This window comes from Numenius arquata, chromosome 2 (genome assembly GCF_964106895.1).
Source record: "Numenius arquata chromosome 2, bNumArq3.hap1.1, whole genome shotgun sequence".
NCBI classification, from domain to species: Eukaryota; Metazoa; Chordata; class Aves; order Charadriiformes; family Scolopacidae; genus Numenius; species Numenius arquata.
The window spans coordinates 42,558,686-42,571,378 of NC_133577.1; the positions used below are offsets into that span (position 1 = coordinate 42,558,686).

At 48.5% G+C, this 12,693-nt stretch overlaps 1 protein-coding gene across 2 annotated transcripts; it reads right to left on the minus strand.

Moving 5' to 3' along the window:
• Positions 1-2,116: 2,116 nt before the first annotated feature.
• On the minus strand, positions 2,117-9,131 carry BATF3 (basic leucine zipper ATF-like transcription factor 3). Of its 2 annotated transcripts, none has more exons than XM_074166172.1 (3): positions 8,960-9,131; positions 7,460-7,564; positions 2,117-4,962 (listed from the first exon to the last, which is right to left on the minus strand). In XM_074166172.1, the coding sequence occupies exons 1-3, from the start codon at positions 8,993-8,995 to the stop codon at positions 4,777-4,779; spliced, it is 327 nt and encodes a 108-aa protein (XP_074022273.1). In that variant the 5' UTR covers positions 8,996-9,131; the 3' UTR covers positions 2,117-4,776. The 2 variants fall into 2 exon arrangements, with proteins under 2 accessions (XP_074022273.1, XP_074022264.1); XM_074166163.1 differs by lacking the exon at positions 8,960-9,131 and adding an exon at positions 8,235-8,309 and having other exon boundaries at positions 4,331-4,962.
• Positions 9,132-12,693: the final 3,562 nt, after the last annotated feature.

A 12,693-nucleotide genomic window follows, 5' to 3' on the forward strand; every position in this document is an offset into this window, starting at 1 on the left:
CAGCTATTTCCAGAGTAGTCAAGCCCTTACATTTGACGCCATGGTTTACAAATTCTATAGTGGGAGAAGAAATTCCTACTCTATTCTTATGGATTTTTTCCATAGGAGCTATCTAGGAAAAAACCTGAATGAGTACTAGAAAAGGAGCACGCAATCCCAGGGATGATTGTTACTGGGGTTTCCTTATTTAGAACTACCCACTTCAAGTTAGTCTGTAGTTACTCTTGGGTTAAATATTACTCAAGTTAGTGAGCATAGTGCTACATGTCCTCTGAGGCGGCTGTAGGACTGTTTCTGCTTCTAGTGAAATCAATGTAAAATCCATGTTTCTGCAAAGAATTAATCCAAATTCTTCCACTCCCTTGTGGCTGTGTGCCCAAACCACATGCCGTATGTACTTGCAAAATGTTTCTCCAGTGACCACTTGACAGTAACCCAGGGTTTACAAACAGAAAACTCCTACCCTCCTATAAAGAGAGAAACAGTAGTCTTTGTAACAGTAAATAAGCCCACCTATTCTCCTCCTTATCAGACATGCTTCCTTCCTGTGACAGGAATTATATCACTGCACTTATGGGAAGAAGAGAAAAGGGATTTTTTTAAAATGGTTGTTTTATCTATCACTTTCACTGAGGCAGAAATTCTAGACTGATTCACAGATGGAAACCCCAAATGCCATGCAGCAAAGCGTTCATCTATGGACAGGAAACAGTATGGGTTTTATAGGCTAGAGTAAAGGTTACGTCACTTTTAAGTACATTTTAAAAGATTGCACAGACACTTTCCTCAATATTCAACTGACAAAACCAGCCACACATGAAAGCCTTTAATCATATACAGGGTGTACCAGTGAAGTTCAATTTCTATATGCTCCTACAGATTAGCCTTGGTCCTCTAATACCAATAACATCAAGTGATGTTGTCACCAAGCTACATAGGAACAGAAGGAAACAGGAAGATGGAAAGTGGCATTTGAAGTAGAACGGTGAGAATACAAAACACCAAATGTGGATGATATCAGCAGGTATTACAGAAGGAGCAGTAGACGACAGCAAAAGGTACCAGGGAAAAGAACAGAAAGTCTGTAAACAGGCTGTTTAAAATATGTTTTTTAAAAGGTGTCTTTTCAGCAAGATGCTGGATGAGTACATGAAGACTTACAAATGCTCACAGACATGAATGTAAAACATCTGTGGGAAGGAGCAAGACTTTCTATCAGCTCTCTTGAGGTATAATAGTTGATCTCTGTTATACTCACACTAGCAGTTTTGGGAAGCTTGACTTTGTCTTTCGGTTAATTTTTTTACCTTTGAAGGTTAAAATTATCTTTTCAAAATATGATCAATTTAAATCTGGACTAACAACAACTGAAAGAAATGAATAGACAAATAGCTGAATTGGACCCTGTCTGCTCCCGGAATGAATACTTTTATCTGTGGGTAAATTTGCACTGAGCATTTTGCTTCTTCATTAAAGTCACAGAAAATACAAAAAGGAAACCCACACTGACCAAATCTAGCCAAACTGTAACCTTCATTGTGAACCTAAGAGGCAAAATCCAGCTTTCTTGGCAACCCTCATCTACATTACGCATCCACGAACAAGACTGCAATTCACAGTGCTCCTCACAGGAACCACCAACCGAACATAGAAAAGATCTTCCCTATATACCTGCATCTGAAAATCATGTGGATCTAACACAGACCACATTTGTAGGGAACAAGTCAAAGTAACTGGAAGCTTTCTGAAGCTAGAATACATCAAGTGGTGGTTAGCAATTCTTATGTAGGAAACATTTTTTGTGATGGTGTAATACCCTGCAGCAAAAGGAGAGGTTTGGATTTGAAAAAGAACTTTCTGTTGCTTCCTTAACAAATGGGCCTTTTCCTTTCTGTTCTCCTTTCTGGTTCCCTATTCATGTAACAATTATCCCAGGCTCCAGAACACACTTTGGGTTTTGAAACTCTCTGTAAATCAATATCCTTATTAACAGCTCCTGCAAAGAGAGCAATCAGTCTCTATGTGTACCATTTGCTTAGGGATACATAAGCCTGTGCTTTAACAGTTCATTGTCCCTTTTGACCCATGATTCAGCTATGACATTAATTCTATAAATGTATCAGAATGTTGGGTTTATTTGGCTTACGACACTCATTTTGCTCACTTCTTTTGCTTAGGGTTCCCAGCTGCCGTTGAACATTAAGCACACAATATGCTGTTTGTGAGAGATGCCTCGGTTAATCTGTTAAACGGAAGAATGATGCCCTTTGGAGATAGCGCTGGGAAAAAAAAAGAAAAGGTGATGCAAGAGATGAAGGAGGAAGAAGCAGCCTAGGCGCCAGAGTGTTCCAAGCCCTCTGTTACTCATGGACATGATGCACAGGCTGGAGCTACATCCTGTGGTTGTGGGAAGGAACTGGTGGCAGTGAGGGCCCCTGCAGGGCTCCCAGCCCTTCCAAGGAATAGCAGCATAACCTTGGACTTAGGCTGGTGTTGCCAGCACACAACATTGCTGTGAATTCAGCTGTCTTCCCCTCTACACTCTGCATAGGCATTATACAGTTAATAAACCACTAAACTCCAGTGCAGAAACGATGGACTAAAGCTTGCATTGCAGAACAAGAATTGTGCTTACTCATGAAGAGTGTACAATAGAACTTGGACTACCAAGTATTAAGCTGGAGCCAGTTTCTAGACAGATGTTTAGAAGAATAACTATGTAAGGAGAAGGATTTTACACAGGGAACTAGATCTCTACTTTTTTGAAGCATCTGCAAGACAAAAATCTTTAGAAGGATTCTGCTGGGATGGATTTTCTTGGACAGGGTGGTTGTTCTTTCCTCTCATTTTTGAGGGTCTACAGGGCTCTGTGGGAGAGACCACACTTTTGCACCAGCCCTGACCTCAACTAGCTGCTTTCCATTCCAAGCCTCAGCTCAGTTGCACGTACCTTGTTAAGAGATGGGAGACATCCTCTTTCGCTCTCCCTCTGACTTAAGGTATAATGAATTTTCCCAGAGTGAATGTTGTTCATTTCCACTATGCTTCTCCTTCTCCATTACACCTCTACCCTGCCCAAATTACACAGTGGCATCCGCGGCCTGAAGGAATGCAGGTGAGTGGATGAAGATGCTTAAGATAGCTTCCTTTCTTAAGGGTGACACAGGGAATTGTATCAAGGACATTATCCCAAATGCATATTTTGAAGTGTCCTGAAACTTGCATTTTCATTGGCACCAGATTTTCTTTGCGGGATGACTCAGTTCCTACCGGATCATAAGAAATTTTGAAGTTTGAATTTAGGCCATAGATAGCTTCTGCAAATGCTGAAAATTCTCTTGGGGACAACCGAATAAAAAATTTTAAAGAAGCCAACAGCTCATGCCTGTTATCTTGAGTTTCCAGCCTGAGACGATGGCATGAGAGGGCCTTTTAGAAGGCAAAGTTGACTACACAGTTTCCCCCAATCTATCTTGGCAGTGATCATTCTACTAAAGAAGTTAAAACAGAAAAAAAAAATCCTTCAGACATTTCAGATCATATTCTGCTGATACCTACTACAATCCTGGTGAGGGGAAAAATTAATCCCAGAGTTGAACTGAAAAAAAATCCAAATGCTGACATGAGAGAGTTGGCAAAGGAGTGGAGCTTTTTACTATCTAAAGGTGCTCTTTGACTGGGAAATACTGGGAGAAAAATACTCTTTGCTGGATCCCAGGCTACAGCATACACATTCCTAGAGCTTGACACTACTAAGAATCTTCAGAGAAAGTAAACGCTTTTTCTTTTGCATGTTTCTCACTAACATTGTCTTAATTGTTCCTTTTTGTGGAAAAAAAAAAAATTAAAGAAAACATTATGTTCTTCAGTGTGGACGTAGAACAAAATGCTTAGCTGAACTCAATTTGTTCTATCCATGGATATCATTTACCAGAAGCAATATGCAAGATGAAGGATCAAGATTTGTTAATTTCCAGTGGGTGTATTAAAACAGTAAGTTTAAAATCTGCTTTTTAAAACATGTAGAACCAGTAGAACTCTGTTTTGCTTTTCTTCCACCCAGAGCAGACAATCATCATTAGAAATTGGCTGAGCCATATTTTAGGATATGAAACACTTCAAGAATCAGTAGGGCTGACAATCTGGGTTATTAAAGAAATAAAGACTGGGAAAACTCATTTGTTACACACTTCCAAAGAGGAACCAACAAAGAGGAGATAAGCAAATAAAACTGACGAGAGGATTAGCATTAGAGTTTGGATTTTGCCAGTAATGAAAAAGTAGAGATGTTATAAAGGCATCGATTGTTGAAGAAGGTGGAGAACATGGTAAACATAGAACATCGCTTTTATTAACCAAACCTGCTTAGATTAAAAAACCCCAGCAGCTAGAATGCGATACAGATGGATGACAAGTGACAAAGGGTTACTGGCAGTGGATGTGTGGGAGAAAGGCATCCCAGCCCAAGGTTGGTACTTTTCCCTGTCTACATTCCATCGCGCGATGGTGGGCTGCACCGCGCTTTGACATTTCTGAATGCAAAGACGTGGCTCAAAGATTCTACCAAACAAGAAGTCGCATTTCAAATTGTCTATTTTCTGTACTGGTGTTTTCCTGAGATTCAGAAGACTATAACACTTCAACACGGAGAAGAACTGTGTGGTCAAGTCCAGCCCTCTTCAATGGAAGACCTGCACCATAAGTAGGCAGTTCTTCAAATCTCCGCTGTTAATGGCACTTTCACACATCACATTTAAAGGCGATCAAGGAGAGCTCTCATCTTGGCAGGCAGCTGGTGAGTGCATCGGGCCGTGGTACGGTCACAAAGTTCATGGTGCAGTGCAATAGTGGACAGATCTTTTCATGATCCTTCAACACTTCACTCAAGTGTTTCATTTCATCTGTTAGCTTTCCAATTTCTCTTTTCAGGGAGGTATTTTCTTGCTCAAGAGACTCATATTCCTGGAAGGAGGCAGGAAAAAACAAAAGCAGCCTAGTCATAGTCAAAACATTCTTTTCAGTGCTTCCACCTTGAGTATATTCATGTAACTGTAGAAAAGCTGTGCAGTTTCTTATTATAATGTGCAAAATTCTAAGGAAAGACAGACACAGCCTGGGTGCTGGACCAGAGCAAGTGCTTTACAACCTGTACCCTGACCACACTATGACTCCTTTTGTGGCCCTGAAGACCAGAAGGTGCTGCTGGCCCTCGGGGGGTCCCCAGTAGCCCAGGGGGTGGGGCTGTGGGGAGGTTGTGTCCTTGTGGTGGCCTCTTCCAGCCCGAGGCCACCTCTGCTAGGAAGGGTCAAGCAGGGCAGCTGTCAGCAGAGCAAATTAAAGCACTGAGCTCAGGTAGGTGCTGGGAAAACCAGGTGCCTGGCATTGCTGGTGAGGAAAGGGCAGCCCCAGCCCCAGGCCAGTGCGGGAAAAGGCCATTTACTCAGGTGCTGGCCGAGACGGACACCTAGCACAACACTCCTGGTGCCAGCTGGGCTCCTCCAGCCCAGCCAGGGCTTGTAGCCACCTGCTCAGATGCCTGGGAACTCAAGAGCAGGAGGAGGGGAGCATCATGCCAGCTTGTTCCTAACCTGACTTTGTCACCAGAAGGCCTGACCACTGCCTTGGTTATCTCTGACCCAAGCTGCTTTTGAGCTAAGGGTTTTCTGGCAATGAATAAGCTGCTATTAACTGCAGGGGAGTTTTGAGATGCTCTGCAGCGTACGTCTGTGACGGATGTGAGACTCGCGTGTCACGTTTTTTGATAACTGCATGTTTCAAGTGTCCCTTCTGTCAAGATTTCTCATCCCAAAGAGAAGAAAGTTAGAGGTTCAGAGCCAGCCCACAGACAAGCTGCAGGTGTCTGCACCTCGCTGCTGGCCTAGGGCTCAACACTCACCCACTCAATCTCACCTCCCTGGGAAAGCTTCAGACCAAACTTCAAAGCCTACTCATGCCTTAAAAGGCCTGTTTACCAGGCAGCAGGGAGAGTCTCTCATGCAATGCTCCTCTGGGCAGCCTGGCACTGCCTCTGCTGCACGAGTTTGGATCCCCTTGCTCTCCCTCACACCCTTCCACGACCCACCACCTCTCAACCACAGAGCAGAACAGGCACAGTCCTTTTACCATATTGTTGTAGCCAACTCCAGCAAAGTTGTCCACCCCTGACTCTGGCTCTGCTCACCTCTTGTTGCCCCAGGCCCCATGGGGTTTTGTTTTGGAGCAAGTGTTACTCTCCCATTTCTCTGTCCGATTTTCAGGGATGAGACTCTCAAATTGTTCTTGCTAAGAATGAATGACTATTCACCCAGATCTGCCTGCACCTGGGAAAACCTGCATGCCCGAGAATGAAGATTCCCAGCATGAGGAAGATCAAGTCCAGAAGGAACATCAAAGAGGCTGCAGAACGAAACGATTCCACAAAATCATTTCTGCCCAGAAATGAGTCCACAAAAGCCAGCGGTTACCCCTTTCCAGAAGTACCCTGCACCTGGCTTTCTCAGGCGCTGACTCAGATGAGATCTGGGAAAAACCAAACCCAAAACTCCCCACGCTGTCCCTCTTGGCCTCTGCTGACTATCGGCAGATCCTTCCACACTGAGAAAGAGTAGAGCCTGTGATGAACCTCCAGAACTGAACAACTGACTCAGCCACAATTGCAGCAGAAGAACTAACACTTACCCCAACAGCCCCAGCTGCAACAAGAGCGCTGTTGTGTGAGGTAACATCCAAAACCAGAGAAAGGGGATTCCTGTCCTCCAGCCTTTGCACTGGGGACACGAGAAAACTACACCACATTGTGATATTGAGAAGAAGTATTAAGAGTTTCTGGAATAATAAGTTACTTTCATGTTTTTTTTGGAAACACCCACTGTTACTTATCAGAGCATACAAGTATAACAGCTAACTGAACTGAGCTCTCACACTTGGAGGTTTTGAAGTTCCTAAGAAACCTTTTCAACTGGGTATTTCTTTCTCACACCACAGTTTTAGAATTGACTTAAGCCAGCGCTGCCACTAAGCAGCACGGTCCCCTCCTCCTCCATCGCCTTCTTTCTCGTAAGGCAGCGAGCATTCATCTACTGCCACAGCGAACGTGACAAGCTTAACACTAACCCAGAAGAAAACAGGTTTTTTTTAGCCCAGAGGAGCCCTGTGATCCAGTTCACTGGGTGGTCACGGGAACAGCAGAAGAGGGCAGGTGAGGCGAGGACAGGACCACGTCTCTCTATCCCTGGCAGTGTTACCGATGGCAGAGCTGCACCATCCAACATTAGCATCAGATGTCCGGCAGTTCCCGACCAGGCACCCCACAGCACGCCTGTCTCTGCCTCACACCCACAGCTCTCTGAGCTGGATTAGCGTGAGGACAAGCCCACATCTGCTTAACAAGTCCCATTTATTGTAAAGTCCCACGCTCGGTACCCAAGCCATGCCTGTAAAACATCAAGTACCCATTCACCTCGTGAAGTTTATCTGCCTTCTGAGTTTGCTTCTTCCGGCTCCTCTGTGCAGCAACTCGATTTTTTTCTCTCCTCCTTACCTTCCTGTCATCTTCTTCATGACTCTGGAAGAGACATAAGTCAGAAACACCTCGCTGATTTTTAAGGGGCACACAGAGACACCCGAAGTCAGGTGTATAAGGGTTGCTGAGCACATACTCCCAATTCCACAGCAGCTGCCCCACAGACCGCAAGGTGCCTGCAAAGGGCAGCGCATCTCCCTGCCCTGCTGCACAGGTGGGGCCCGAGGCAGAGGGGTGGGAGCCGGCAGAGATGCTGCAGAGCCCCGCGGGCCCTCGCTATACCGCTGATGGGAGAACCTGGCGCACCCCAGCCACCCACGGAGGGGACCTGCGCTCCCGCTCTGCCCGACGGGCAGCGTTTTACACCTGCCTGGCCCCAGCGCGAACGGGGAGACGGAGGTGCGAGGAGGAAAGCCGGGCTCCCGCTGTGCCCGCACCGGCTGCCGGCAGAGCAGCCCCGCTCCACTCCCGCCTGCCGGCGGCGGGGCTTTTCAGCCGCTGACCGCGGCGTGTGCCGGAGAAGCGCAACTTTCCGCGCACCGCCCGCTCTCCTACCTGGAAGAACCGGCACCCTCCGCTCCCGGGAAGGGAAGGGAAGGGAAGGGAAGGGAAGGGAAGGGAAGGGCCGATGCCCGGGGGAGGGGGGGGAGAAGCGGGAACCGGCGCTGCCCGGCGTGACTCAGCCCCATGTGCCCGCCCGCCCTGCCCTTACCTGCTGGCTGCCCTCGGCCGCCGCGCTCCGAGGCAGCGCGCTGCCCCCCGCCGCCGCCGGGACGGCGCACGACATCCCGCCGGCTGCGGAGCCGCCCCGGGGCGCCGCTGGGCTCCCCCGGCCCGCCGGGGGGTGGGAAGGGAAGAGAGGGCGGGGCGGGGCGGAGCGGGGCAGGGGGACGCACCGCCCCGGGACTCCCCGGCACCTGGCGCCCCTCGGCCCGGGGGCGGAGCCGCCGTCCCACCGCGGGAGCCCCGCTCCGGGCCGCCGCGCCGCCCGCATGGCCGGCACATGGCGCCCGGCGGCAGCCGCGCCGCGCCCGGGGAACAGGGAGCCCCGGGACCGGCCGGACCCCCGGTCCGCACTGCACCCCCCCCCCAGGCCGGCCGCCCCGGCTCTGAGCCCCCCGCGCCGGCGAGGGTGCCCCGTCCCCCGGGACGGCGGGGTCTGCTCAGCCCCCGGGAGCCGGGGGAAAGCCCGCACCCCCGGGGCACGGCACTACCGGGCAGGAGCCGCCTGAAAATCCCCCGGAGAGCCCCAGCCCCCGGCGCCCCTCCGGGCGGCCTGACTCCTCTGCTTTCGCCTGCAGAAATAATCGCCCCGCGCTTTCTCTTCTCCCCAAATTTCCTGCCGGCGGCAGGGCGGGGAGGCCAGGCTGCCCCCGGGAGCCGGCCCACCCCTCCAGCGGCGACCCCCGCTCCCCCCGGTGCTCGGGATGGGCTCACCCCCGGCCGCTCCTGCCCACCGCGCTGCTGCGACATCGGCTCTCAAAAGCGGCGTGATCTCCAGCGAAGTGACAGCCGGCTCGGCCGGGGGTTCACGGGCGTGAGGACACGGCATGGGTGCTGGGATACAGCCATTTTCACTTTCGCTACTCGCCCTGTTCCTTTAAATAATAAGGAAATACCACAGGCTTCTTGTAAAGGCGAAGCCAGACGAGGATCGCGGAGAACACAGCTGCTGCAGACAAAAATCTCTCTGTGCAACTATTCCGAGGGACTGAACAATGTTTCTTTTACCACTCCAAAACGCTTTCCTGACATTTTAATTGAAGCATTACCTTGGCCCCTCCGCTCTGAAGGAAGGGAAGGTGTCTGCACCTCCAGGTACTTCAACAACATCCTTGCTGTACTGTAGGTGCATTGTGTATGGTAACTAACGAGCACTCCTGGCTGTGCTCAACTCACAGGGGCAAATCCATGCCAGGAGGGTGAAGCGCCACCAAACTGCAGGGCAGTCAGTCATAAAGCCCCAGGTATCTTAATAAATCGGATACTTCCCTATTTTTCTGGTTTCCCCAGAAGTTTGAGTCATCCAGCTGAGATGAAGATGAGGTTACAAAGTTTGTAAACTGAGTAAATATAGACTGTCCTTTCAGGAAGGTCTGGCTCACGGTTCATGCTGAAGGCGAGAGAACCACGCTGCCCGGGAATCCAAAAGTCAAACCAAAGTCTGTGTTCTGCCACAGCTTTCCCGGCAGGCTCCGGGACCATCAGCATTACTGGAAAACCTGAGCAGGACTTCCCTGTCATTCCACCTCCAAGCAGCTTGTGTCTCCATCTTCCAGGCTACCCACACCTTTGCTTTTGCACTTTCTCAGAGCACCTCCAACCCCTCAGGACTAAGTACCTGAGAGCCTTCCCCACCCTAATGGCCACAGGGACTCAACTTGGATGGACACCTTTGCCAAGGTGGCCTGACCTGCATCCCCAGACTGCACTGGGTCTCTCAAGCATCTTACAGGATGTTCCCAGCCCCCTGGTTTCTTTAAAAGCAGTCTTTGCTTCTCCCTTCCTCCATCATCCAATGTGCTGACACAAGGATGCTCACCAAGGGGGTGCTCGTGGAGGTGGCAGAAGGTGTGGGTTCAGTGCCGTTCTCCAGCCAAGGGGGAATCTCATCTCCTGGAAGGCAGCCCTAGCCACCTGGCGGCAAGTGATTAAAGGATGAATTGCTCTCAACCGCTCCTTTGAAACAGTCCGACCTTGTGTTAACTGCACATCACGCAGTTAAAGAAAAGGAGTAGAAGGATGGACGTGAGCAGAGACTTAGTTGGGGGGTAGTTGCTTAAAAACACAGCACAGTTGCTTAAAAACACAGCACTGGGCTCCTTGCTGCCTTTGTAGCTTAAGCACAGCTGAAATAAACACGACCGGAAGCCGGTATTTTCATCAACTCAGGGCACAGGTATATTCTCTTGCAATAAAATCTATGAACCATGCGGACAAAATACCTCAGCAGCCCTTTGGAGCGATACGTGGGGAAAAAAAGCCCCCTTCCACAGAGGGGCTTCGAACTGACCCCACACAAAGCTCTTGTGCTTTTCCGGGAATGATGCAGCCGTTAATGGCACCTGCACAAGCAGGCCATCTAACAGCATCCTCTGAGCAGCTTACCAAGAATTTATTAGCATTGAATAAATATCTACTTCATCAAATAACTCATGGCAGCTGTAAAGTATGGTTTCCAGGATCCCATGAGTACAGGACAAGTCATGGGACGGTCCCCTTGAGCCTGGGTACAGTCTGCTCTTGTTCAAAGTGGCAAAGGAAATGAAAAGTCAAAATTTGCTTGTGGGAAAAAGTTTTTGCTCAGTATTAAAGCTATCTCTGGTACATCTGCAGAAATGCCTACACAGTAATTCCAGGTAACGCAGCAGTAGAGGCAGTGTGTTTCTATGCAGGAGAGAAAACAAGCCCAGAAAGCTGTCTACTCAGCTGAGTCTACATTTTATAATGGCAGTTTATCAGTGACTTTTGTCTGCGCTGAAGCAGCCTACACACACTCAGACTGAACGCAGCACAGCACAGCCCGGCTCTTCTGAAGAACGGCACGTATCAGAACCGGGTTTCAGAGCACCAGCACTCCCAAGCTTCCAAACAGATGTCAGTGTCCACATGAAGATTTCTGGAAGAGGAGCCTCCCGGCATGCTGTTTGTAGTCCCTTTTGTTCAGAAATTACACGCATCAAAAGCGTGCGTGGATCCCGCTCCAATTTGCAAGTTTTTTTCGGGTAGGGATGGCCCACCCTCACAAGCAACAGCACACGCTAACGAACACTGAGATGTTCCACCTCACCCCAAAAAGCCAAGAAATCCAAACTCAGTTTGCAAACGTTCCCAAGCATCCATCACCATTGAGCTGTCTTGCAAAATTCAGAGGCTATATAAAGAAAAACTACCAGACATTTCTTGATGCAATACTAATTCGCCTGGAGTTAAAAATAAGAAGTTTGGATGTTGTGACATTTCAGTAGAAGCTCGATTAGACGCCTGTCTTGCACAACACCGCTGATTTCTATGAAAAGTTAACTGAAGGACAAAAGGCTACTGGAATGGGAAAAAAATGAAGTATTTTATATCTTTCTGCTAGTGGGAAGAACAGATCCCATGCACAGTTAGTTGCAGGTATTACTTGTTATAGAAATTTTTACTGGTAACTTGAAAAACAGTTGAACATTCAAGCGCCGAGTTTAGCTCATGACAGAACTTGCATTTAAAGGGAGGTCCTCCGACACCTTCCATTGCTGCTTGGTAAAAAGTAGCCAAAGATTTGTAAATTCACAGTTTATACGCTGCAAGTGGAACCTTGATTGTTTTATCCTTCTTTACACTATTTATTTGGCCAGCATTTCCAGATGTATTCATTGGTTTTCTTTTTTGACCCAGCGGCAGTTGAAACCAGGGCCAAGGAACAAGGCCCCCCTGCCCTTGTTCTGGGCATAGAATCATAGAATTGTCTAGGTTGGAAGGGACCTGTAAGATCATCTAGTCCAACCATCAACCTAACTCCAATAAAAAACCATCACTAAACCACGTCTCTAAGCTCTATGTCAACTCGCCTTGTAATTGCCTCCAGGGATGGTGCCTCAACCACTTCCCTGGGCAGCCCATTCCAATGCTTAATAACCCTTTCACCGTAAAAATTTTTCCTTATATCCAATCTGAACCTCCTCTGGTGCAACTTGAGGCCATTTCCTCTTGTCCTATTGCCTGTGACTTGGGAGAAGAGACCGACCCCCGCCTCTCTACAACCCCCTTTCAGGCAGTTGCAGAGAGCAATAAGGTCTCCCCTCAGCCTCCTTTTCTCCAGGCTGAACAACCCCAGCTTCCTCAGCCGCTCCTCATAGGACTTATTCTCCAGACCCCAAATCCCATGCACACCAACCGTCCTGCAGTCTAACGCTAACATGCACTGTGGGGTGAATTAATTAATTCGCTTATTAAGTCTTAATCCACGGTGCTCTCCCTCCTTATTTCTTAAGGCATTTGTCCTACCTTGGCCATTTTTGATGGGACCTCTTCCAAGAGATGTGCCTATTCCTAGGTATTTTCTGGACTTGCCCATCGTTATTTGCAGAGAATAGCAGAGAATCTTCCTATTAAGACAAGAAACATTTAAATACTAAATGGTAGCCATGCAAAATCTTGCAGGGGTCATCTTAGTCTAGGAACACTCA